Source organism: Salmo salar, chromosome 19 (assembly GCF_965601325.2).
Source record: "Salmo salar chromosome 19, fSalSal1, whole genome shotgun sequence".
Lineage (NCBI taxonomy): Eukaryota > Metazoa > Chordata > Actinopteri > Salmoniformes > Salmonidae > Salmo > Salmo salar.
Window position 1 is genome coordinate 58568307 of NC_138309.1, and position 27235 is coordinate 58595541.

At 43.8% G+C, this 27235-nt stretch overlaps 2 protein-coding genes across 4 annotated transcripts; both read right to left on the minus strand.

Moving 5' to 3' along the window:
- Positions 1-35: 35 nt before the first annotated feature.
- tap2t (transporter associated with antigen processing, subunit type t, teleost specific) lies at positions 36-13747 on the minus strand. 2 transcript variants are annotated; one of them, XM_014159079.3, is made up of 12 exons: positions 11216-13747; positions 9615-10168; positions 9316-9430; positions 9019-9149; positions 8559-8764; positions 5914-6111; positions 5580-5708; positions 5288-5476; positions 1910-2083; positions 1472-1631; positions 1056-1192; positions 36-785 (listed from the first exon to the last, which is right to left on the minus strand). In XM_014159079.3, exons 2-12 carry the CDS (start codon positions 10123-10125, stop codon positions 594-596), a joined length of 2142 nt encoding a protein of 713 aa, XP_014014554.1. In that variant the 5' UTR covers positions 10126-10168; positions 11216-13747; the 3' UTR covers positions 36-593. The 2 variants fall into 2 exon arrangements, with proteins under 2 accessions (XP_014014554.1, XP_014014553.1); XM_014159078.3 differs by lacking the exon at positions 11216-13747 and adding an exon at positions 10626-11207.
- Positions 13748-13885: 138 nt separating this feature from the next.
- On the minus strand, positions 13886-26374 carry slc16a5a (solute carrier family 16 member 5a). Of its 2 annotated transcripts, XM_014159075.3 has the most exons (6): positions 26137-26374; positions 24526-24769; positions 24298-24393; positions 16590-16733; positions 15545-16375; positions 13886-14495 (listed from the first exon to the last, which is right to left on the minus strand). In XM_014159075.3, the coding sequence occupies exons 2-6, from the start codon at positions 24656-24658 to the stop codon at positions 14233-14235; spliced, it is 1467 nt and encodes a 488-aa protein (XP_014014550.3). In that variant the 5' UTR covers positions 24659-24769; positions 26137-26374; the 3' UTR covers positions 13886-14232. The 2 variants fall into 2 exon arrangements, with proteins under 2 accessions (XP_014014550.3, XP_014014549.3); XM_014159074.3 differs by having other exon boundaries at positions 24298-24769; positions 26137-26373.
- Between the last annotated feature and the right edge of the window lie 861 nt (positions 26375-27235).

Genomic DNA, 27235 nt, shown 5'->3' on the forward strand with positions numbered 1-27235 from the left:
CATTTCTATTTGATTGTGAATCAAAGCAAGGAAAATAGATTTATGCAGATTTATTACAGTAAACAAACTATTAACATGTGTCATATTCAGGTCTGATCGTTGAGTATCATTAGCTATGTTTCTACTAACTTGCCCAGTGATTTTTTTGTCGACATTTAGAAAGTATGAATAGAGAATAGATGCGACAATTGCCTGCTTAGGGCGCGTTTCCATTTAACTATAGATACACACGGCGAGGCGTGGCTTAATGTGCCCACGCCCCCGAGTAGGGTACCGATGTAGGGTAATCCCTTTACTCAGAACCCGACAATGGGTGTATTCTTTTTTTTTTTATCAATCTATAAACATTCTTGATATGCTTAGTTGGTAGTTTTTTAACATCCATGTAGTTGTGTCGATTAAAAACAGCTGGACATAATGACGTCACACCAACAACAACAAAAAAATGTTTGCGGCATTGCTTTTGTCAAATAAACCTGGGTCAATGGAAACATGCCTCATGACAGAGTGTGCTGTTCAATCAACATTTTCACTTTTCATAAATGGAAGTATTCTGTGTGGGTCTCTCTCTCTGACAGCTGTGTGATTCCTAATCAGTCCTCAAAGAGTTCCTCTTTGAGCCGATGGTAGCGCCCCTTGCTAGCCATGAGCTCCTGGTGTGTGCCCTGCTCAACCACCTCCCCGCCCTCCATGAAGATGATCTGGTCAGCCTTCTCCACAGTCTGCAGCCGGTGGGCCACCACCAACACTGTCTGGCCCACTGAGCCTGCCAGGACGCCCTGCACCTGGGAGAGAGCATTATGAACACTATTGACATCATGTTACTGAAGCTATTATATTTTGTTTCTATGACAATATTGGGTCCTGGTTATAGGCTATACCTAAGACCCAGAGTTGTTCCTGCATAAATCCAATTCTTACCCCTAAAAAAGATTCAGAGTCTGTAGTCTGTTGTAGTTAGTCATGTTCATTCTCCAGTTGGTTTAGTTCTGTGTTTTACGTTAGACATGAAAATCATGTAATAGTGTTGTGCTATAGAGGTCTTGAACGTGTACCACATGCTGTGTGTTGATGTCCATGCCGCTGGTTGCCTCGTCCAGAATTAGGACCTGTGGCTCTCGAACCAGAGCTCTGGCGATGGCGATGCACTGCTTCTGTCCAGAAGACAGCTGCCCTCCACACTCACCTACATCTGAGAGATACACAGGACATTAGTGCTAGGCCAGCTGGTAGCTACACAGACAGACAGGCCTGTAACTCACAATACGACACAGAGCAGATACCTCCCTCATGCATTGTACACCCGGTTGTTCCAGTCTTACACCTTACGTGCTAACTTTGTTAGAGTCTTTTTGGCAGGCTTTTATGAAGGCAGAACAGGCCCTCTACAGAAAATACAATGCTTGGCAATGAATAAATGTGATGAATATGTGTCAATACAATGGCCACAAGATGACCCATCACTACCTACCTGTGTCGTAGCCCTGTTCCAGCGTACAAATAAAGTCGTGGACGTTGGCACTCTTCGCAGCCTCTTTCACCTTCTCCAGGGTGCATCCCACGAGGCCGTACTCTATGTTGTGTCTGATAGATCCAGAGAAGAGCACTGGTTCCTGGGACACCAGGGCCATCTTACCTCAGAGAGAGATAATCATTGGGGATGTTTGGTTTAAGAACATATTAAAAACAATTGAACAAGTCATATGGTATGTCTGTATGACACAGAAGGTCTGCAGGCTAATGTGCAACTCTTTGACAGTAACATTGCTAAGAGAGGGAGTGAGCTGAACGGTCCTAGTTTGCATAACGGTTGTTCACACACGTATAAAGGATTATGGAAAGCAGAGCCCTATCAACAAGCTAAAGTACTACAGCACATTATTGGACATGGTGGGTTTCCTGACTGTACCTTCTGATGCAGGTACTGGTGCTGGTAGCAGTGCAGGGGCTGTCCATCCAGCAGCACCTGGCCCTCCTTGGGCTCATACAACCTCGCCAGCAGGCTGACGCAGGAGCTCTTCCCGCCACCAGAGGGCCCCACCAGCGCTGTCATCTTCCCCGGATGCAGTTCCAAACTCACAGCCTGGCAGATAGATGGTTAGAGACATTTAACCAACCATATACTGGAAATTATTGCAGGTACAGGCAAGCATGGCAGGGAGATAATAGAGTGCCTTCAGAAAGTAATGACACCCCTTGACGTTTTCCACATTTTGTTGTGTTACAAAGTGGGATTAAAATGTATTTAATTGTGTCATTTTTTGCTAACGTTCTACACAAAATACTAAAAGATAGAAGAAAAATCCGAACATTTGTAAAAAAGAAAAGAAAAAGAAAACATTAACATATCTTGATTATATAAGTATTCAACCACCTGAGTCAATACATGTTAGAATCACCTTTGGCAGCAATTACAGCTTTCTGGGTAAGTCTCTAAGAGCTTTGCACACCTGGATTGTGCAATATTTGCACATTATTATTTTTTGAATTCTTCAAACTCAAGTTGGTTGTTGATCATTGATAGACAGCCATTTTCAAGTCTTGCCATAGATTTACAAGCCGATTTAAGTCAAAACTGTAACTAGGCTTTCAGGAACTTTCAATGCCGTCTTGGTAAGCAACTCCAGTGTATATTTGGCCTTGTGTTTTAGGTTTTTGTCCTGCTGAATGGTGAATTTGTCTCCCAGTGTCTGTTGGAAAGCAGACTGAACCAGTGTTTCCTCTAGGATTTTGACTGATCTCAGCTCTATTCCGTTTATTTTTATCATAAAAAACTCCCTAGTCTTTGCATATGAAAAGAATACCCATAGTATGATGCAGCCACCACCATGCTAGAAAATATGAAGAGTAGTACTCAGTGATGTTTTGTTTTGGACATAAAGTTAATTTCTTTGTTACATTTTATGCAGTTTTACTTTAGTGCCTTTTTGAAACGAGAATGCATGTTTTTTAATATTTGTATTCTGTACAGGCTTCCTTCTTGTCACTCTGTTAATTAGGTTAGTATTGTGGAGTAACAACAATGTTGTTGACCCATCCTCAGTTTTCTCCTATCACAGCCATTTAACTCTGTAACTATTTTAAAGTAACCATTGGCCTCATGGTGTCTCTGAATGGTTTTCTTCCTCCTTCCTTACCCATCTACCAATAGGTGCCCTTCTTTGCGAGGCATTGGAAAACTCCCTTATCTTTGTGGTTGAATCTGTGTTTGAAATTCACTGCTCGACTGAGGGACCATACAGATGATTGTATATGTGGGGTACAGAGATGAGGTAGTCATTCAAAAATCAAAAAACACTATTATTGCACACACAGTGAGTCCATGCAACCTGTTATGTGCCTTATTAAGCCCACGTTTTAGGCTTGCCATAACAAAGGGTTTGAATACTTAGTCAAGACATTTCAGCTTTTCAAAAATGTCTAAAAACATAATTACACTTTCACATTATGGGGTATTGTGTGTAGGCCAGTGATAGACAATTTCAATTTAATCCATTATAAATTTAGGCTGTAACACAACAAAATGTGGAAAAGTTCAAGGGGTCTGAATACTTTCTGACGGCACTGTAACTGCTTGGCCAACAGGTACAGTGCATTCGGAAAGTATTCAGACCCCTTCACTTTTTCAACATTTTGTTACTTTACAGCTGTATTCTAAAATTGATTAAATAAAAATAAATCCTCATCAAGCTACAAACAATACCCCATAATGAGAAATAAAAAACAGGTAATAACTTTTTGCAAATATATAAAAAGTAAAAAACATAAATACCTTATTCATATAAGTATTCAGACCCTTTGCGATGAGACTCGAAATTGAGCTCAGGTACATCCTGTTTCCATTGATCATCCTTGAGATGTTTCTACAACTTGATTGGAGTCCACCAGTGGTAAATTCAATTGATTGGACATGATTTGGAAAGGCACACACAAAAACCAAGCCATGAGGTCAAAAGAATTATCCGTAGATCTCAGAGACAGGGTTGTGCCGAGGCAATGATCTGGGGAAGGGTACTAAAACATTTCTGCAACATTGAAGGTCCCCAAGAAACACAGTGACCTCCATCATTCTTAAATGGAAGAAGTTTGGAACCACCAAGACTCTTCCTAGAGCTGGACACCCGGCCAAACTGAGCATTCGGGGGAGAAGGGCTTTGGTCAGGGAGGTGAACAAGAACCCGATGGTCACTCTGACAGAGCTCCAGAGTTCCTCTGTGGAGATGGGAAAACCTTCCAGAAGGACAACCATCTCTGCTGGCACTCCACCAATCAGGCCTTTATGGTACAGTGGCCATAAGCCACTCCTCAGTAAAAGGCACATGACAGCCCGCTTGGAATTTGCCAAAAGACACCTAAAGGACTCTCAGACCATGAGAAACAAGATTCTCTGGTCTGGTGAAACCAAGATTGAGCTATTTGGCCTGAATGCCAAGCATCACATCTGGAGGAAACCTGGCACCATCCCTACGGTGAAGCATGGTTGTGGCAGCATCCTATTGTGGGGATGTTTTTCAGCGGCAGGGACTGGGAGACTAGTCAGGATCGAGGGAAAGATGAACAGAGCAAAGGACAGAGAGATCCTTGATGAAAACCTGCTCCAGAGCGCTCAGGACCTCAGACTGGGGTGAAGGTTCACCTTCCAACAGGACAAGGCAGGAGTGGCTTCGGGACAAGTCTCAATGTCCTTGAGTGGCCCAGCCAGAGCCTGGACTTGAACCCATTCGAACATCTCTGGAGACCTGAAAATAGCTGTGCAGTGACTCTCCCCATTCAACCTGACAGAGCTCGAGAGGATCTGCAGAGAAGAATGGGAGAAACTCCCAAAATGCAGGCGTACCAAGCTTGTAACGTCATACCCAAGAGGACTCGAGGCTGTAATCGCTGCCAAAGGTGCTTCAACAAAGTACTGAGTAAATGGTCTGAATACTTATGTAAATGTAATATTTCCGGGGGGGTTGATATACATTTGCAAACATTTCTAAAAACCTGTTTTTGCTTTGTCATTATGGGGTATTGTGTGTAGATTGATGAGGGGAAAAAAACGATTTAATCCATTATAGAATAAGACTGTAACGTAACAAAATGTGGAAAAAGTCTGAATATTTTCAGAATGCATTGTATATTTCAATAGTTACATTTAAAAATAAGGTGCTGGTTCAAAGACAAGTCTCCCTATTAAAAGATGTAATGGTATTGATAAATCCATGAAAATAGCAGGGCTATTACGCTTTTTTGAATATTGACACAATCTTTCATAACAGCTCATGTCCTATGAATGGATGCTTACCTTCAGTGCGGGTGTATTTGGGCGTGAGGGATAGTAGAAGCTGACATTGTGGAAAGCAAGTTTCCCCTGAAGCTTTGCAGGAGCCAGCTCTCCTGCTTCTTTCTGATCTGACTTTCTGTCCAGAAACGTGAACACCTTGGCTGCCGCCCCGACAGTGCACAGCATGTCTCCAAAGACATAAACAAGATGCTGACAACAACAAAGAAAATATTTCAGTCAGTTTCACATCAGGTATTCCCGAAAAATGACCTGAGAATTCAAAAGCCTGCTGGTGGTTCATTTGCTTACTTACCTTCATATTGGTCACCATGTCTTTCTGGAAGAGGACGAAAGCCAGCACACTGCCAATGCTCAGCTGGCCAGCCGAGATGAGCCTCCGACACAGGAACAGCATGGCCACCTTTAGGCCCACTGTCACCATCTGGCCAGACAGAGAAAAGACACAGAGGGGTATTGGATACAGGAACACGTCACGTATATAGAGTACTGTATACGAGTTAAAGGTGTTCAGTGTGTAGGGATGTAGGGAAGGACAGACACATCATGTGGGATAGACTACATCTCCATGTTATTTACAGCACCCAGGGGCCTCAAACATCCTAGAGTTATCATTAGTTTAATTTTACCCTTCTCAGTAAAAGGTGGACGGCACTGATGATGCCCTTGTGCTCCTGGACCTTGTACATCCTCTCCAGCGCTTGGTTGTACCTATCTAGCTCCTTCTCCTCAGCTCTGAAGCTGCGAACCGTTCTCACCGCCCCAATGGCCTGGGATGCCAGCTCCTTGATCTGGGCCTGGCAGTCCTGCAGCTGCTTAGTGAACTCCTGTTGGGTGGTAGCAGTCAGTCAATGAATCAATCAATCATAATTCTACAAGCATCTATCACTAACTAGTCAATAATCCCATTACTTTTCTATACTTGGTCTTTATTTTGTCTACATTGCTGTCAGAGTTATAACTGCATGGGTGTTTGGGTGTTGTTCTAGCTACCTGGCTGTAGGTAGGGTAGAGTGGGGTAAGTTGAGCCAGTAACACTCCGTCAAGGGTAATATAGTATTCTTTCTAAAAAAAGATTTCTACATATATTTCAGGATATTGTGTGTCCCTGGAAATAATCAGAATTCATGTAAACATTACCGTTTTGAAAACATAGCTTGTCCTGAAAAAGTGGTCTCTTGGCACAATTTTCCCTGGGTTTGGGGTAAGTTGAGTCACGGGACAGGGTAAGTTAAGCCACCTACAAATGTCTATACTGATTGAAATAATACCTCTACCTTTTTAAAACCATGTCTATCTTTATTTCCCCAAACACAATCGCTTTTTTGTCTTTTAATAATTTTAAGCGTCTTTTAACACAGGCTTAACTCCTAACAAACACTTTGTACTTTTTTAACACTTTTAACATAGGCCAGGCCCTGTTGTTACCTCATATCCCAACAACAATGCCTTGCATTATGCCATGGAAGAAAACACTTCACTTTGCTTAACTTGCCATTGGCTCAACCAGTCTCAATTTCCCCATGGCCATTGGCTCAACATACCCCAAGGCAAACATTTTGACTATATTGGCCCACACAGATACAAGGATGCACTTTCATGCTAGATTTAGGACTTCATATTGAAGCTTATGAAGACCCCAACTGATGTATAGTACAATCTTAAAATGATCTACTTTGGTTTAGATACAAGTATCATATAACCTTTAACACAATAAATTCACGTGGTGAAAATCCTTTTTTTGAACCTAACTTGCTTACCACTTGTTCCATGTGGTTTCTTCCTTCACAGACTCCATGAAATTATGACCTCTTCCTAAATATTTGGTCAAATTATTACATTTGTGTATGGTTTCCAAGAAACAATGGTGGCTCAACTAACCCTTTGGTTCAACTTACCCCCACGCTCCCCTATTATATTTTAGGTGCTTGGGTGTTGTTGTGTCTACCTGGCAGCAGGTGTTTGGATGTTGTTGTGTCTATCTGGACGTATAATGGTGTAGGTGTTTGGGTGTTGTTATGTCTACCTGGCAGCAGGTGTTTGGATGTTGTTGTGTCTATCTGGACGTATAATGGTGTAGGTGTTTGGGTGTTGTTATGTCTACCTGGCAGCAGGTGTTTGGATGTTGTTGTGTCTATCTGGACGTATAATGGTGTAGGTGTTTGGGTGTTGTTATGTCTACCTGGCAGCAGGTGTTTGGATGTTGTTGTGTCTATCTGGACGTATAATGGTGTAGGTGTTTGGGTGTTGTTATGTCTACCTGGCAGCAGGTGTTTGGATGTTGTTGTGTCAAACTGGACGTATAATGGTGTAGGTGTTTGGGTGTTGTTATGTCTACCTGGCAGCAGGTGTTTGGATGTTGTTGTGTCTATCTGGACGTATAATGGTGTAGGTGTTTGGGTGTTGTTATGTCTACCTGGCAGCAGGTGTTTGGATGTTGTTGTGTCTATCTGGACGTATAATGGTGTAGGTGTTTGGGTGTTGTTATGTCTACCTGGCAGCAGGTGTTTGGATGTTGTTGTGTCTATCTGGACGTATAATGGTGTAGGTGTTTGGGTGTTGTTATGTCTACCTGGCAGCAGGTGTTTGGATGTTGTTGTGTCTATCTGGACGTATAATGGTGTAGGTGTTTGGGTGTTGTTATGTCTACCTGGCAGCAGGTGTTTGGATGTTGTTGTGTCTATCTGGACGTATAATGGTGTAGGTGTTTGGGTGTTGTTATGTCTACCTGGCAGCAGGTGTTTGGATGTTGTTGTGTCTATCTGGACGTATAATGGTGTAGGTGTTTGGGTGTTGTTATGTCTACCTGGCAGCAGGTGTTTGGATGTTGTTGTGTCTATCTGGACGTATAATGGTGTAGGTGTTTGGGTGTTGTTATGTCTACCTGGCAGCAGGTGTTTGGATGTTGTTGTGTCTATCTGGACGTATAATGGTGTAGGTGTTTGGGTGTTGTTATGTCTACCTGGCAGCAGGTGTTTGGATGTTGTTGTGTCTATCTGGACGTATAATGGTGTAGGTGTTTGGGTGTTGTTATGTCTACCTGGCAGCAGGTGTTTGGATGTTGTTGTGTCTATCTGGACGTATAATGGTGTAGGTGTTTGGGTGTTGTTATGTCTACCTGGCAGCAGGTGTTTGGATGTTGTTGTGTCTATCTGGACGTATAATGGTGTAGGTGTTTGGGTGTTGTTATGTCTACCTGGCAGCAGGTGTTTGGATGTTGTTGTGTCTATCTGGACGTATAATGGTGTAGGTGTTTGGGTGTTGTTGCGTCTACCTGGTTGTATGTGTTATATTTGGTCTGCAGCAGGGTGAGGAGGGGCATCTCCACCATGGTGAGCAGGGTGAGCTGCCAGGACAGGCCCAGCATCAGGACTAGCATACCAGCCGTCTTCACCAGGCTGCGCACCAGCACATTACTGTTCAGAGCCACAGAGCGTCCCATCTTGTCCACATCATAGCCGAGGCGGGAGACAAGGCTTCCTGTGGGAGGAAGGACGTCATTCATAAATCAATTGGATTATAATGGTGGATGAGCTGTAATATTTATACCAGAATCGTCTGTGACTAAGGATAGAGATCACATCACATGCCACCAAAACAAGCGAATAGGACATGGCATGACAATATGTGTTATTATCCTATTACCTCTATGATATAATATCCATCCCACTGGGCACAGACGTCAATTCCACGTTGGTTCAACCAGTGGGATGTTCCTGTGTACATCATCTCACCTGGTTTGTTCTCCTCAAAGAAGGGTATGTCCTGTTGTACCAGGTTGCGGAACAGCATGTGTCTCATCCTCTTGTTGAGTCTGGACAGGCTACACATGAACAAGCCCCCTCGCAGGCCTGAGCACAGAGCACTGAGGGGAAAAACCACAGAATGGTCACAGACAGGCCAATCAACAATCACAGAAGGGTCTATCATTCTTCTCTCTGTATATTCACAGATAAATGCAAAACACAGAGGAGAGGAAACAACCAAAGGAAAAACTAGAGAAAGTAAAAGAGGAAGCGAAACCTGTGTACCTTCCTAGTGAGACGAGTCCCATGCCTCCAATGGCGTACATGAAGCTGTTGTGCTGGTACTGACCCCTCAGCGTATCAATGACCTTTCCCTGGTAGTAAGGGATAAACGTCTCACCTGCAACAACAAGATTGGCTCGATCAAAAACGGTTCCCTGGAACGGATGGCGTAAGTAAGTATAATTATAGCTAAAAAAAACTAGCTCAACAAATTCCTTGAAAACAATTGATAACAGAATACAAACGAACGCATGTGCTTGGTATGCACATTTGAAATTACTTTTACACAATGCTATACTCACAGATGACAGCCAGGCTGAGGAAGAGGAAGGCTGCAGCCAGGTAGAGGGCGTCTGGTTTGCAGTATCGCACCACCCTCATCAACTGTGCCCTGGCCTCCTGTTTCTTCTTCTTCTCCTTCCCTTGGTTCCCTCCATCATCAGGGAAGCCCAGCTCCCATGCCAGGCAGGCCACAGTGGAGGATACCAGGGCCAAGACCACCATGCTTGGGCCAGGCACCAGACCCAGGTCGTCGGCAGTCGATGCCGGCACCATGACCATACGTCCACTTTCAAACACAGGAGGCAAGAGGCAGAGCACTGCCACCCATCTCCTCAGCACGGGCTGTGGCTTTCTATCAGAAAGCACCAGGGTGATTGAGTGGTGCAATGCCCACCTTAGGGCTCCAAAGGCCCATAACCCCACCAGTCCTCCACTACTGGAGAACTCAAGTAGCACTAACCCAGTCCACAGTGCCCCCCACAGCACTAGGTCATAGAGAAGGACCAGCCCATATGTTTTTAAACGAGCCATGGCCAATAGATAGAGTTACAGCAGTATCTCAATTGTGCTTATCCTGGAAAGAAAAAAAATAAACAGATAAGTCGATATGGTGCTCATTATTACCGTAACAATAGCAATGCCTATACATGCTTGATATGAATATCCACAATGAGCGCACAAGACACATGGGCAGTATATATTTCTGAATGTATAGTATAAAATTAGTATAGTAATACAATTAAGCAATAAGGCTCGAGGGGGTGTGGTAAATGGCCAATATAACACGACTAAGGGCTGTTCTTAAGCACAACGCAAAGTAAACCTCCAACCACCCAGTTGATAATATAGTATAATGCATACATGGAAGAACGGGAGTTTCAGAAAAAAATAGGGCCCATGGCATGCCCATCATAAAATCTATGGCGATTGTAGTGCAATAGACAGCTAACTTAATCATGGTAGTCTATAATCCACACTGACAATCGCCCTGCATAACTCTACTTCCTTAGAAAAGCTAACAATATTCTTACCATCGTCTTCGCTGGCTGATGTAAAAAGGGCTTTATAAATACATTTGATTGATTGTTTTCGTGCAGCAGGTTAATGTTACACGTTACAGTAAAATACATGGATACTTTTACTTTCACTTTCTACTGACCACCAGAACAACAAGGTATCTGTGAGCGAGCGTTTGAAGTGTCTAGCCTACTCCAGTCCTAGCCTATATGTAAACAACATTTTACTATAGCTTTGTAACTGACAACTTGACAACTACGTTTAAAATAATGTAAATATAAATATTTTGCTTTGGGAAAATATCATTCGCTTTTCTTTGGAACAAATCTCAATATCGACTCCTTCTCAAAACCCATTGGAAGACAATGTCAGGGGGGCGGGACCTCTGACTTTCTCATCCAATGGGTTTCGAGAAGAAGCGAGGAGAGGACGCGAGGAATCAAGGAAATACAATTGAGATTCTCCCCTTGATTTCAGCTAGAAACTATTGTGCCTTATTTTCACTTTGAACTGGCAGGCTACACTGTCGACACATCATGTCATACTTTGACAACATTTATCAAATTGGAACACTCCGTTCTCAGAACATTAAGCGATAGCCTACCTTTCCGACCTCGAACGACAGCTTGTTTGCTCTTTAAAAAAAAAACTCATGTTTTTTAAGGTGACATTTATCATTTCCACATTTATTTTATATAAATAATGATTTGTGTAAAATAAATAATTATTTGGCCCCAGCGCAAGAAACAATAGCCCTTTCTATAAAAAATACCGATGAATCATTCCATGACAAGGGAGCTATAGCCAGGGGCGGACTGGCCATCTGGCATTTCTGGAAAATAGCAGATGGGTTGGTCCAATTTTTGCCTAGTGGGCCGTCGAAGTTGTATTTTTTTTGCGCAAAATTATAATTATTTGGCCAATAATGGGGCCTCAAGGAAATAAATGGGCCAGTGTGTTAGAAATGCCATAGCCTAAAAAGTATGTTGCCACATACAGTACCAGTCAAAAGTTTGGACACACCCACTACTAAGGTTTTTCTTTATTTTTACTATTTTATACCTTGTAGAATAATAGTGAAGACATCAAAACTATGAAATAACACCAAAAAAGTATTAAACAAATCAAAATATATTTTATATTTGAGATTCTTCAAAGTAGTCACCCATTGCCTTGATGACAGCTTTGCACAAACTTGGCATTCTCTCAACCAGCTTCACCTGAAATGCTTTTCCAACAGTCTTGAAGGTGTTCCCACATATGCTGAGCACTTGTTGGCTGCTTTTCCTTCACTCTGCGGTCCAACTCATCCCAAACCATCTCAATTGGGTTGAGGTCGGGTGATTGTGAAGGCCAGGTCATCTGATACAGCACTCCATCACGCTCCTTCTTGGTCAAATAGCCCTTAAACAGCCTGGAGGTGTGTTGAGTCATTGTTCTGTTGAAAAACAAATGATAATCCCACTAAGTGCAAACCAGATGTGATGGCGTATCGCTGCAGAATGCTGTGGTAACCATGCTGGTTAAGTGTTTCTTGAATTCTAAAATCACTGACAGTATCATCAGCAAAGCACCCCCATACCATCACACCTTCTCCTCCGTGCTTCACGGTGGGAACCACACATGCAGAGATCATCCGTTCCCCTACTCTGCATCTCACAAAGACACAGCGGTTGGAACCAAAAATCGTAAATTCGGACTCATCAGACCAAAGGACAGATTTCCACTGGTCTAATGCCCATTGCTTGGGTTTTTTGGCCCAAGCAAGTCTCTTCTTATTGTTCTTTAGTAGTGGTTTCTTTGCAGCAATTCGACTATGTAGGCCTGATTCACGTAGTCTCCTCTGAACAGTTGATGTTGAGATGTGTCTGTTAATAGGCCGTCATTGTAAATAACAATTTGTTCGTAACTGACTTGCCTACTGTAGTTAAATAAAGGTTAAATAAAAAATGTAAAATTAAACTCAGTGAAGCATTTACTTCAGTGAAGCATTTACTTGGGCTGCAATTTCTGAGACTGGTAACTCTAATGAATGTATCCTCTGCAGCAGAGGTAATTGTGGGTCTTTCCTGTGACGGTTCTCATGAGAGCCAGTTTCATCATAGTGCTTGATGGTTTTTGCGACTACACTTGAAGAAACTTTCAAAGTTCTTGAAATGTTTCGTATTGACTAACCTTCATGTCTTAAAGTAATGATGGACTGTCATTTGTTTTTGCTTATTTGAGCTGTTCTTGTCATAACATGGACTTTGTCTTTTACCAAATAGGGCTATGTTCTGTATACCACCCCTACCTTGTCACAACACAACTGATTGGCTCAAATGCATTAAGAAGGAAAGACATTCCACAAATGACCTTTTAACATGGCACACCTGTTAATTGAAAAGCATTTCAGGTGACTACCTCATGAAGCTGGTTGAGAGAATGCCAAGCTGTCATTATTCTCAAATCTCAAATATATTTTGATTTGTTTAACACTTTTCTCTTTACTTGAATTAATCATTTTTAAACTTTAACTAGGCAGTTAATTACAAAATCTTATTTACAATGACAGCCTACCTGGGAACAGTGGGTTAACTGCCTTGTTCAAGGGCAGAACAACAGATTTTTACCTTGTCAGCTCAGGGATTCGATCCAGCAACCTTTCAGTTACTGGCCCAATGCTCTAAACGCTACCTGCCATCCCCCAACAAATGGCACATGTGTTATTTCATAGTTTTGATTTCTTCACTATTATTCTGCAATGTATAAAATGGTTCAAATAAAGAAAAACCCTGGAATGAGTAGGTGTGGCCAAACTTTTGACTGGTACTGTATGTGACTATGTTCCTTAGAGTAATCTTTTGTTGATGATACCTGAAAAACGAGTAGGTTGAGAAGTAACAAATCTCCAACACCTACAGTACTTGCTTCAGTCTATGAATAACACCCATGTCCTAGTAACTCCTGCACTTTTACACAAGACATTCTCAGTCATACCACTAAGCTACTGATCGTTCTGTAACTCTGTTACACAATGAACATATCAACAAAACATGAACAGTATCATAAAGAAATGTTTAGGCTCCAAAGAATCCAAGACTTCTTGGGATAAAAAACTTGACGTTGATATGATCAGTCAATGATATCCATCTTAATAAACTGGCAGGCCTACAGTACTCATCATTCAGGTACATCTGTTTTTTTGCACAATCTTGATTGTTGAAGGGTGGCGAAGGATTCCTAAGGTATGTCTTCTTGAACAACATGACACTGATGAATGTTTAACAGGGTGTGAGCGGGAAAGGCACAGGTTTATGGAATGTGTGAAAAAGTACTGTATTCAATCACCAATAACAGTATTAGTCTGCATAAACAGTGCAGACTGTAATAGCAATGAATAATCCACTCCTAGCATGAACCCATTGGATGAAATACTCAACCCAGTTGCACTCACCAATACTCTAACAGTCAAGAGTGGGTATACTATGATTGGAGTGTCAGATCCTAACAGATTGGGATATCATATCAATTATCATACACTTGTACTGTGTATGATCAGCAGCACAGTGTATACAATCACAAAATCATAGGAAATATACATCTGTGAGTTTGGGGTATGTGTTTGGACTATGACGCTGTTCACAGGCAGCTGACATCCTCAGAGTCTGAGGCCTTGTCTTTGTCCCCATTGGTGGGCACACTGCTGTACTGGCACTGGGGGACCACATTGTTAACACTGGCAGGCTTTGGTGGGGAGACCTGCGGTGGCACCTGCTGCCCCTTTAGCACCTTTCTGTCCAGCCAGTAGAAAGACACCATGAGGAATACAGCTGATGAGGCAACAGTCGCACTGCAGGCGAAGAAGACGTAAAAATACTCCCCAGTTCTGTCCACCAGGATTCCTGTAACAACAACAATAACAGGAGCCAATCAGAATTAGTAAAGGCCCAAGCAGTGCATGACAGACAGTTCATGATGACATAAGGGGATAACTACAACAATAACAGAGTATTACCACAGAACTTCCTAAACCCAGAGGCGCAACATCGCATTACTTCCGGAAACGCTTGCAAAGCAGACCAGGCCGGGGTTTGAGAACTCAATGAGAGAAGCGAAACATTCTTCCTTAGTTGTTAATTTTCTTAAAATGTAAAAGGCACAACCTAGACTTGAGCCTATGTCTTAAGCAGCTGAACATGTTATTACTCCAACCTGGTGGAAGTGACACGTTTCCATTTTCGTCATAAACAACTATATCGAAGGTGTGCCTTTGATTTTGACGGCCTGCACACGCACAGTTCGGCGCAAGATGACCGTTAGACCCAATGACGTGTTTCTGCGAATCAGCTTAGCTAGCCAACGTCTCCATGACATCACCTGCAAGTGTGATCTGGGATTTCTATTGGAAAAGCAGTTTCACACTATGCCGTCTTTGATTCTACCATTGCACAGTGAAACTCAACCAACTACATAAGCAGTCAGACAGAAGTAGGTTACATACCTGACATTTGAGCTGGAATGCCCCCCCCCCCCCCCCCCCCAGGAAAGAGGGAGCTGAACATTCCATTCTTATTCAAGATTGTCTTCAAGACCCCCCGCAACATGCACAAACAGGCACGAGCACACAGGCACACACATATGCATGTACACACACACACACACACACACACGGACACGCAAACACACACAGCCTGGTTTCCCTTGGACACATGATTGGTTGGATGTCCGTGGAATCCAAGCAACAGGATATGCTCCTTGCCTCTGACCACAGCCTGTGTTATGCCTAGCACTCCTTCAAGTTACACTACAACACTTACTTGATGAATGTGTTCATCATTGAATAGGACATCTCCTCGCCTGGTTTTCATGGAGGGGAGGCACACACGCATACACACACACACACACACACACACACACATACACACACTCCATGCCTCAGGGAGTTCGGTACCTGCGAGCGGGGGCCCCATCAGTAGTGTGACACTCTCCATGATGGCGAGCAGGCCCAGGGCAGCGGGGAAGCGACTCATATCCAACGTATCCATGAGGACGGTGAACATCAGCGAGCCCACCACGCTCATGGACAGGCCGTAGGTCACCACGTACACCAGCAGCACGGGGAAGCTGGCATCGATACAGCAGATACTATTACTCAGCCCGTTCATCAGCAGAGCAGCAGAGAACACGTAGATGTGGCGCCCCTTGAACCAGGGCAGACTGAAGACCAGGCCAATGGGCGGCCGCACCACGATGTTGACGATACCCAGGATGGAGAGGAGGAGGGCGGCCCGGCTCTGCTCCATGTCGTGGGCCGTGGCGTAGGGCACAAGGTAGATCAGCGGCACCAAGAAGCCAAGCATCATCCAAGTGATGCCCACAGCGTACATGCGGTAACGCAGATTGTTACATAAGAGGTCAAAGGCCATGTGATGGTGCAAGGCGGCCTTCAGACCGGCCCACAAGGCCCTCATCCTCCCCTTTGGCTTCTCCTCCTCTGGCTGAAGAGGCCCGTGGTTCATCAGGGGCTGGCCACAATGTCTGTGGCCCCACACTGGCCTCATCACAGCTCCACACACACAGCAGTTGAGCAGGACGGCCCCCAGAACCAGAAAGCTCCCCCGCCAGCCCAGCTCAGCGTGAAGGTAGTTTCCCAGGAGGGGCAGGGTGCACAGGCCCAGGGCAGTGCCCGTGGACGACATTGCGTTGGCGAAAGCCCGCCGCCGCACAAAATAGTGCCCGAGAATAGTTACTGCGGGCTGGAAGCTGAAGCAGAATCCAAGTCCTGTCAAAGGAGAAGACAATGAATAAGGCACATGGCTGAATGCATGGGAGAAGGTAGAGGTTTCCCCTAACCACTAATACAGTGTGATTTTTTCACCTTCCCTAAAAATAAAGATTGTCAAAATTGGGATGTAGGGTTATCTGATTCTAGATCTGTTGTTAGGGGTTAAAAGCTTTGTGGAATGATTCCGATTTCTTTTTAGGAGGTTAGTGACCTGTAATAACCCCAGCTGTGACGTAGAGCTCAGTGATGGTGTGGGTAAATGAGCTGGCCGCCATTCCAAGACCACTCAGGACCCCACCCACCATCACCGTCGTCCGGCAACCAAACCTCTCCACCATTACACTGCAGAATGGACCTAAAGGAGGAGACATGCTATTGGTTAAACACACAAAGACATCAAAGAAAGTACAGTAAAACTTAGAGCCTTAGGTACAAGGGAATTTCCCTAATCCAACAATCTTAGCATAACTGCCCTCTATGGCTATCTTTATCTTAAACAAAGTGGTGGTTTGTGCAGGGCCTTTTGCACCAGATGGGACCCCAAGCACAAACCTAAAGAGATACAAAGACTTATAGTAAACTGAACAATGTTTGGGTTGTGTTTCATTGCTAGGATCATATAACTGCTGTTGAGTGAAAACAGAAGGTCAATGCTCTGCGAGATCCCGCCCCACACCCACACACTTTTTATTTTAGCCTCTCCCAATGTTATGTTTACTAGAAGGAAATCTGTGGAAGCAATCATTGCAGTGGGTGCACCAGACTCAACATTAAAGACAACCATGTCTCATTGGCTCCTTGTCTATATTCAGTTTTTCATTGCATTGGAGTCAATCAAGCTTTGGCACAAACATGGCGTTCCAGGTAAGATGCCAGTAAGCAGTGGTACATGGAAAAGTGGGTATACTCTAATATGTTCCAACATTTCCCAAATGGCCCAACCGGTGAAGGAAAGGCACCCCTGTGAGAAAAATGCTATGAGAAACAGTGATATACATGCTGAATGACCTAAAATTATAAATCCCATATTGGTCTTTCACAGTCAGGCCAACCTGTACTGTGGAAGTAGGCTAATAGTAGGCTTACTATTGAAACATAAATGAGATAAATGAGACTGTCAACTGAGTCAGACATATTTTGTGTGAGGTTTTTGCTCTCAGTCACACTTTTTTAAATTAGAAGTTAAGTCCACAACAATGCTTAAACCACATCAGGAGACCACTTGAGGTCTGGGGACAATGTAATAAAATATGATTTGAGTGTAGTTACCTTTCAATTCAACTGTGCCGGCACATAGCACTGTTGTTTGGTTAGTGTGTGTCTTGAGCACACATGGAGTTTGGAAAACAAATGGCCACTGGATTGATGCAAATAATCATGATATCATTCTACCAGGTAGGCATACACTCTTAAAAGAAAAGGTTCTGGATAGAACCAAAAAGGGTTCTATGCTTGCTTAATATATGGCACTCCTTAAGGTTCTACATACAGTAGAACAGAAATTGGTTCCATATAGAACCCTACAAAAGGTTTCTATATAGAAATTTTAGGAGTGCCATATACAGTGCCTTCAGAAAGTATTCAGACCCCTTGACTTTTTCCACAGTTACATTACGGCTTATTCTAAAATTGATTAAATAAAAATCCTCAGCAAACTACACACAATACCTCACGACAAAGCAAAAAATATTTTTTAGAATGTTTACAAATAAACAGAAACACCTTATTTACATAAGTATTCAGATCCTTTGCTATGAGACTCGAAATTGAGCTCAGGTGCATCCTCTTTCCATTGATCATCCTTGAGATGTTTCTACAACCACAAGTCCACCTGTAGTAACTTCAATTGAATGGACATGATTTGGAAAGGCACACAGCTGTCTGTATAAGGTCCCACAGTTGACAATGCGTGTCAGAGCAAAAACCAAGTCATGAGGTCAAAGGAATTGTCCATAGAGCTCCGAGACAGGATTGTGTCGAGGCACAGATCAGGGGAAGGGTACCAAAACATTTCCGCAGTATTGAAGGTTCCCAAGAACACAGTGGCCTCCATCATTCTTAAATGGAAGAAGTTTGAAACCACCCAGACTCTTCCTTGAGCTGGCTGCCCGGCCAAACTGAGCAATTGAGGGAGAAGGGCCTTGGTCAGGGAGGTGACCAAGAACCCGATGGTCACTCTGACAGAGCTCTAGAGTTCCTCTGTGGAGATGGGAGAACCTTCCCGAAGGACAACCATCTCTGCAGCACTCCACAAATCAGGCCTTTATGGTAGAGTGGCCAGACTGATGCCAATCCTCAGTAAAGGGCACATGACAACCCGCTTGGAGTTTTCCAAAAGGCACCTAAAGACTCTATGACCATGAGAAACAAGGTTGTCTGGTCTGATGAAACCAAGATTGAACTCTTTGGCCTGAATGCAAAGCATCATGCCTGGAGGAAACCTGGCACCATCCCTACGGTGAAGCATGGTGGTGGCAGCATCATGCTGTGGGGATGTTTTTCAGCGGCTGGGACTTGGAGACTAGTCAGGATCGAGGGACAGATGAACGGAGAAAAGTACAGAGAGAGATCCTTGATGAAAACCTGCTCCAGAGCTCTCAGGACCTCAGACTGGGAAGGTTCACCTTCCAACAGGACAATGACCCTTAGCACCCAGCCAAGACAACACAGGAGTGGCTTCATAACAAGTCTCTGTATGTTCTTGATTGGAAAAGCCAGATCTCGGACTTAAACCTGATCGAACATCTTTGGAGACCTGAAAATAGCTGTGCAGCAACGCTCCCCATCCAACCTGACAGAGCTTGAGAGGATCTGCAGAGAAGAATGGGAGAAACTCCCCAAATACAGGTGTGCCAAGCTTGTAGCGTCATACCCAAGAAGACTCGAGGCTGTAATTGCTGCCAAAGGCGCTTCAACAAAGTACTGAGTAAAGGGTCTGAAGACTTAGGTAAATTTAATATTTCAGTGTTTTATTTTGTATAGAATCTGCAAAAAAAAACAACAACATGTTTTTGCTTTGTCATTATGGGGTTTTTAATTTAAGTAAACAAGTCAGTTAAGAACGAATTCTTATTTACAATGACGGCCTAGGAATAGTGAGTTAACTGCCTGGTTCAGGGGCAGAACGACAGATTTTTACCTTGTCAGCTCGGGGATTCGATCTAGCAACCTTTCGGTGACTGGCCCAACGCTCTAATCACTAGGCTACCTGCCGCCCCGTGTGTAGATTGATGAGCTAGTTAACATTTAATTGAGTATGTTTTAGGGAAAGCCTTTCCATCTACCAGAAGACAGTTATACTTTCCCTGTTCCTTAATTGTTTGAAACCTGGACATTTTACTTCATATTATAAAGGCATGTGTTACCTTGTTTTAAAGTAGCCTATAGCCAAAATCCCACAAATCAAAATCAAATCAAATGTATTTGTCACATACACATGGTTAGCCGGTGTTAATGCAAGTGTAGCGAAATGCTTGTGCATCTAGTTCCGACCATGCAGTAAAATCTAACAAGTAATATAACCTAACAATTTCACAACAACTACCTTATACACACAAGTGTAAAGGAATGAATACGAATATGTACATAAAAATATATAAATGAGTAATGGCCGAACGGCATAGGCAAGATGCAGTAGATGGTATAGCGTACAGTATATACATATGAGATGAGTAATGTAGGGTAAGTAAACATTATATAAAGTGGCTAGTGATAAATTGATTACATCAATTTTTCCATTATTAAGGTTGAGTCAGTATGTTGGCAGCAGCCACTCAATGTTAGTGATGTGTGTTTAACAGTCTGATGGCCTTGAGATAGAAGCTGTTTTTAAGTCTCTCAGTCCCCGCTTTGATGCACCTGTACTGACCTCGCCTTCTGGATGATAGCGCGGTGAACAGACAGTGGCTCGGGTGGTTGTTGTCCTGGATGATCTTTTGGCCTTCCTGTGACATCAGGTGGTGTAGGTGTCCTGGAGGGCAGGTAGTTTGCACCCGGTGATCTGTTGTGCAGACCTCACCACCCTCTGGAGAGCCTTGCAGTTATGGGCGGAGCAGCTGCCGTACCAGGTGGTGATACAGCCCGACAGGATGCTCTCGATTGTGCATCTGTAAAAGTTTGTGAGTGTTTTTGGTGACAAGCTGAATTTCTTCAGCCTCCTGAGGTTGAAGAGGCGCTGCTGCGCCTTCTTCACCATGCTGTCTGTGTGGGTGGACCATGTCAGTTTGTCCGTTATGTGTACGCCGAGGAACTTAAAACTCTCCACCCTCTTCACTACTGTCCCGTCAATGTAGATAGGGGGCTGCTCCCTCTGCTGTTTCCTGAAGTCCACGATCATCTCCTTCATTTTGTTGACGTTGAGTGTGAGGTTATTTTCCTGACACCACACACCGAGGGCCCTCAACTCCTCCCTGTAGGCCGTCTCGTCGTTGGTAATCAAGCCTACCACTGTAGTGTTGTCTGCAAACTTGATGATTGAGTTGGAGGCGTGCATGGCCACGCAGTCGTGGGTGAACAGGGAGTACAGGAGAGGGCTAAGAACGCACCCTTGTGGGGACCCAGTGTTGAGGATCAGCGGGGTGGAGATGTTACCTACCCTCACCACCTGGGGGCGGCCCGTCAGGAAGTCTAGGACCCAGTTGCACAGGGCGGGGTCGAGAACCAGGTACTATGGTGTTAAATGCTGAGCTGTAATCAATGAACAGCATTCTTACATAGGTATTCCTCTTGTCCAGATGGGTTAGGGCAGTGTGCAGTGTGATGGCGATTGCGTCGTCTGTGGACCTATTGGGTCGGTAAGCAAATTGGAGTTTGGAGTGGGTCTAGGGTGTCAGGTAGGGTGGAGGTGATATGGTCCTTGACTAGTCTCTCAAAGCACTTCATGATGACGGAAGTGAGTGCTACAGGGCGGTAGTCATTTAGCTCAGTTACCTTAGCTTTCTTGGGAACAGGAACAATGGTGGCCCTCTTGAAGCATGTGGGGAGAGCAGACTGGGATAAGGATTGATTGAATATGTCTGTAAACACACCAGCCAGCTGGTCTGCGCATGCTCTGAGGACGCGTCCGGGAATGCCGTCTGGGCCTTCAGCCTTGCGAGGGTTAACACGTTTAAATGTTTTACTCACGTTGGCCGCAGTGAAGGAGAGCCCGGAGGTTTTGCTAGCGGGCCGTGTCAGTGGCACTGTATTGTCCTCAAAGCGAGCAAAACATTTGTTTAGTCTGTCTGGGAGCAAGGCGTCGTGATCCGCGACGGGGCTGGTTATTCTTTTTTAGTCGGTGATTGACTGTAGACCCTGCCACATACCTCTCGTGTCTGAGCCATTAAATTGCGACTCCACTTTGTCTCTGTACTGACGCTTAGCTTGTTTGATTGCCTTGCGGAGTGAATAGCTACACGTTTGTATTCGGTCATGTTTCCGGGCACCTTGCCCTGATTAACAGCAGTGGTTCACGAGTTCAGTTTTGCACGAATGCTGCCATCAATCCACGGTTTCTGGTTTGGGAATGTTTTAATAGATGCTGTGGGTACGACATCGCTGATGCACTTGTTAATAAACTCGCACACCGAATCAGCGTATTCGTCAATGTTGTTGTTCGCCGCCGCAATGCGGAACATATCCCAGTCCACGTGATCGAAGCAATCTTGAAGCGTGGAATCCGATTGGTCGGACCAGCGTTGAACAGACCTGAGGGCGGGAGCTTCCTGTTTTAGTTTCTGTCTATAGGCTGGGAGCAACAAAATGGAGTCGTGGTCAGCTTCTCCGAAGGGAGGGCGGGGGAGGGCCTTATATGTGTCGTGCCGTCGATGTGTCTGCTTGGGGTGGAATATACACGACAGTGATTATGATCGAAGACAATTCTCTTGGTAGATAATGCGGTCGACATTTGATTGTGAGGAATTCTAAGTCAGGTGAACAAAAGGACTTGAGTTCCTGTATGTTGTTATGATCACACCATGTCTCGTTAATCATAAGGCATATACCCCCGCCCTTCTTCTTACCAGTGAGATGCTTGTTCTGTCGGCGCGATGCGTGAAGAAACCAGGTGGCTGTACCGACTCAGATAGCGTGTCTTGAGTGAGCCACATTTCCGTGAAACAAAGAATGTTACAGTCTCGGATGTCTCTCTGGAATGCTACCCTTGCTTGGAGATCATCTACTTTGTTGTCAAGAGACTGGACATTGGCGAGTAGTATGCTCGGGAGCGGTGCGTGATGTGCCCGTCTACGGAGCCTGACCAGAAGACCGCTCCGTCTGCCCCTTCTTCTACGGCGTCGTTGTTTTGGATCCGATCCATTGTCCTGGGTGGTAGGCCAAACTGAGGATCCGCTTCGGGAAAGTCGTATTCCTGGTCGTAATGTTAGTGAGTTGACGTTGCTCTTATATCCCATAGTTCCTCCCGACTGTATGTAGTAAAACCTAAGATTACCTGGGGTAACAATGTAAGAAATAACACATAAAAAAACAAAATACTGCATAGTTTCCTAGGAACGCGAAGCGAGGCGGCCATCTCTGTCGGCGCCGGATGTAATAGAAACGTGGAGGCACGTGGAGGCAATTATTTTATAAAGACTTCCTCATATGCGCTCTCCTGTGCTATTGGTTTTCAACTCAACTTTCTTTCATTGTCTAGCAGCCAAAGCCATCATCCTAGTCATATTAGCAACCCATGGTAGTTGTTGCATCTTTAGATCTCACCTCTTTCAAAATGTCTACGATATATTTTAATCTCTGTCCATGAAACCGCTTGCATGTGAGGTGATTATTTTAGAACTGTGTTTTCCCGCAAATTTCATTTTGATACATTTGGGCGTAGGCCTACTGCCATGTGTACATTGCTGCGCTTAAAATGTGAAAAATTGTTTATCAACATTTTAAGATATATTTTAGAATATTTATATATATATTTTGATACACCATATACCTCAAAACTATTTTGATACGCATCGTGGGGATTAAGAAGTGAGTATAACGCAATGCCCACCAAAAAAGTGGGTATACAGAAAAAGTACAAAATTGTCATACTGGAGTAAAAAGTAAAAAGACACCTTAATAGAAAATGACTCAAGTAAAAGTGAAAGTCACCCAGTAAAATACTATTTGAGTAAAAGTCTTAAAGCATCTGGTTTTAAATGTACTTAGGTACAGTGGTTGAAAATGCACTCAATATCATGCTTAGTGGAGCCAAGTGCTGCACGAATGGGAACTGAAGCACAACAAGTAGTAAAAACTGTAAGGTCGACGAAAAGTACACCTCGACACTGCAAGGTCATTGAAATAAGTAATGTACCAGCTTACTGATTCGCTCCACACATTGCTCAGTTTATCTTTTGACTCATCTTAATTCAGTTCTGGTGATTTCTTTGTTGTTGTTGCGTTAAGACAGTGGACATACACGCACACGACTTTCCCAGATGTTTAGGGCTTGAAACCCAAACAGAAATAGACCCCCTGTGAGTGGCTGACCAAAGGAAGGCAGCTCATGTGGCGCTACACAGCGTTAGTGTGTGTGTAAGCATGAGAGACCATCCCCTGAAATCTCACTTATCAAATAAACAAACAGGGGATGTGTTGACTCTCATAATGTACGCCTTTTCCATGGGTTTGGTGTCTGTCTGCGTGTCTGATCTGACCAGTCATTATTAGACTGCAAACCTCGGCACTGTAAATCAAATGTGTACACAGTGAATGATCATGACAGGCTGAGTGGGTTAGACAATCTGCTTTAAGAGTTTTAAAAAGTAAGGAAGTCTTGTACTGTAATAAACTGTCAGTGATTACTGAACTTACTTTGAGCACATTTCCCTGCAAGCATATATGAATGTGTCACTGCAAAAAGAACCCTGAAAAAACCCTACTTAAAATCAGAAGGTGAATCTACGGAAATCTATGGAAACTAGGATGTGACTCTACTACCATACCTCCAGCATGAAGCACTGATACCATTATTGAAGGCACCCAGGAAGTCTCTTGGTTGCTGGCCTGGAACTCTGTCTGTAGGTCCGTGTAGAAAATACCTATGCAGGAGGGGAAGCCCAGAGTCAGGGCTAGCACCAGGATGGTGGACACCAACACCACCCAGCCCCAACCCCCATCAGGTGCAGTTACGGGCCCATCCATGGCCACAGGGACTATGGGTTCAGACTTGCCATTCTCCACCTCTTCAGATTCCATGATCTCTCCATTCTTCTGCCCCATGTTGTGTGTCTGCTCAGGTGCCTTGCTCTCCATCTGGGGGCTGTCACAGTCCCCTGCCACCTTGCTGCCTTTCCTCAGGTTCATCCTCTGCTCAGATGCTGAGGAAATGCCCTAGTAGTACAGTAGCTTGCCATGGTGAATGACACCCACTAATATATTCCATCTCACAGTGTATCTCCTCAGCAATGAACATGCCTGTTAATAGGTGGGAAAAAACATGAGCAACCAGATTTGTCCTCTGGCTACGTTGTGTAAAGTCTTGTTTGTATCAAAGCATTAGACACACAATTTGCATAGCTTGTGGCAAAAACTATCCAGCTGTCACTTCATAAATAGTAAAACACTAACTTTTCCAAGGTCTAGTGTAATTCTGTATGCATGAAAGTAAGGGCTGATTTCCACTATTGGTGTCTGTTAATGAAGGGGGAAGGGAATAGGATATAGATATATGGCACTGGCACATATCTGCATGTGCTTGAGGAAGTCAAACATTTCTAATGAATGACCTTTTACAGTTTAGATTTCTGGCTGTAATCTTTGTTAGTTTAGTGGTATTCCTTACAAAAAAAAGATTGCAGTTTTGAAACTGCAGTAAAAATGCATTAACTGCAGTCAACTGTGGTATTTTGGATGCAGTGACTGCTGGTATACTGCACTCTGACCGCTGGTATACTGCACTCTGACCGCTGGTATACTGCACTCTGACCGCTGGTATACTGCACTCTGACCGCTGGTATACTGCACTCTGACCGCTGGTATACTGCACTCTGACCGCTGGTATACTGCACTCTGACCGCTGGTATACTGCACTCTGACTGCTATCTTTTTTCGTGAGGTACACATTCGAATTATGAGTGCAACTGTGCGTAATTAGGCTTTAAGATGTCCAAACATAGCCTCTAATTCGCATTTAGGGGCACATTAATGACATAATGAGATGCACGTCATTTGCTGTCTTTATCCCATTTTAACGCCTCAATGTGTGAGCCACTCTTCAGACGGCAGTACAGTGTATGCAATTTGGGCACGAGCGGCAAAATCCAATTCAATGTTCAGTAACGTGGTTATTGTCATAAATTGTAGTCGCTTTGTCACTCTAGTAGCCTACCCACGTAGAATGTCAATTTATTTGATATTAGGAATCATAACTGTTGGAGTTATCCGGGCCAAGAAAGACAGACGTCGATCCATCCAAACCATTACCAACTAGACCTTGATGTGTCCGAACTCCAAATGACTAGAGCGGCTACTTTGAATATATGTACAGCAACAGCACGACAACGCTCGAGATAACTCGTCGACAATAATAGGCTACGATAGTGAGAAAACAGTTTGCCTGCCCTATAGTTTACTCTCTTATTATTGTTGAAGATCATCGTCATGGCTCAAATACTTGACGTCAAAATTACATAGGTTTAATTTAATTTAAGTCCAGTCTCAAAATAAAAACACTGACATAACAGGCAAGATCACTTGTTTTCAGAAGACTATCACATTGCTCACCAAATTGAGGTCGGCTAGAAAACCTTGTTTACACTAACACGTTAGCGCAATTTTCTTACCTTTTGCGGTTACTCATTATATCTGACGACCATCTACCACATACATCATAAACAAGCCAGCTGCTGTAAGTCCTAGCCCCTGCCACGGAGCAACAATAACGTCTAATGGGTGGGAGGAGACAGGACGTACGAGCGTTGATGGCTGTTTATCACAAATTACATTACGGACACACATTTTTGGCCATTAGTAGGCTACTGTTAATCCAGACCAATCTGTCGTGTAGCCTAATGTGGTCAAATAAATTGGAGTGTGAGGCGCTTCCTTATATTTTCACAGGAGGTTGGTGGCACCATAATTGGGGAGGACAGGCTCTTGGTAATGGCAGGAGCAGAATATGTGTAATGGTATCTATGTGTTTTATGCCATTCCTTTCGTTCCAGGCATTATTATATGCCGTCCTCCTCTCAAATCCGTGACACTTAAATTAGTGTGATATGTTATGGTTACGTAAGAAAGATGGTTACGTGAAAGGGAATTTCACCCAGGCACTGCCGCGGCCTATAGTAATTACTATATTAACAACTTTATGTTTTTATCGTAAACATCACAATTATCCAAACGACAAGCTAGAACTAGCACATTTTCATTTCACTGGTAGAATTGGGAAGTTTTGACTCCCTGTGTAATCGTCTGCTCATAGTGAACCACAAAGTCTGGCATTGATAACAAAACAGAAGATTCTCAATTAGAGGTAACCTAACGTTAGGTAGCTTGTTAGCCTAGATGGGTATGTTAGCTAGCTAGAGATGGTCGCCTCGTTTCGAGTCCTTAGCAAACTATGCAGTATTTTTTTATGTATTATTTCTTACATTTTTACCCCAGGAAATGTTAAGTCTTATTACATACAGCCGGGAAGAACTATTGGATATAAGAGCGACGTCAACTTACCAACATTACGACCAGGAATACGACATTCCCGAAGCAGATCTTCTGTTTGGACCGCCACCCAGGACAATGGACCTAATCCCAGAAGCTGACCCAAAACAAAGGCGCCGCAGAAGGGGCAGACAGAGTGGCCTCCTGGTCAGGCTCCGTAGACGTGCACATCGCCCACCACTCCCGAGTATACTACTCGCCAATGTACAGTCTCTTGACAAC

Excerpts from the sequence above, each read along its gene's own strand:
- tap2t (XM_014159079.3), bottom strand. The coding sequence starts at position 10,125 with ATGGCTCGTTTAAAAACATATGGGCTGGTCCTTCTCTATGACCTAGTG. Across the intron at positions 2,084-5,287 it reads CAAATACACCCGCACTGAAG|GCTGTGAGTTTGGAACTGCA; the intron begins GTAAGCATCCAT and ends TCTATCTGCCAG. Across the intron at positions 1,193-1,471 it reads GGAACAGGGCTACGACACAG|ATGTAGGTGAGTGTGGAGGG; the intron begins GTAGGTAGTGAT and ends TGTATCTCTCAG.
- slc16a5a (XM_014159074.3), bottom strand. The coding sequence starts at position 24,658 with ATGAACCTGAGGAAAGGCAGCAAGGTGGCAGGGGACTGTGACAGCCCC. Across the intron at positions 16,734-24,297 it reads ATCAGTGCTTCATGCTGGAG|GTCCATTCTGCAGTGTAATG; the intron begins GTATGGTAGTAG and ends CTCCTCCTTTAG. Across the intron at positions 16,376-16,589 it reads CACAGCTGGGGTTATTACAG|GACTTGGATTCTGCTTCAGC; the intron begins GTCACTAACCTC and ends CTCCTTTGACAG.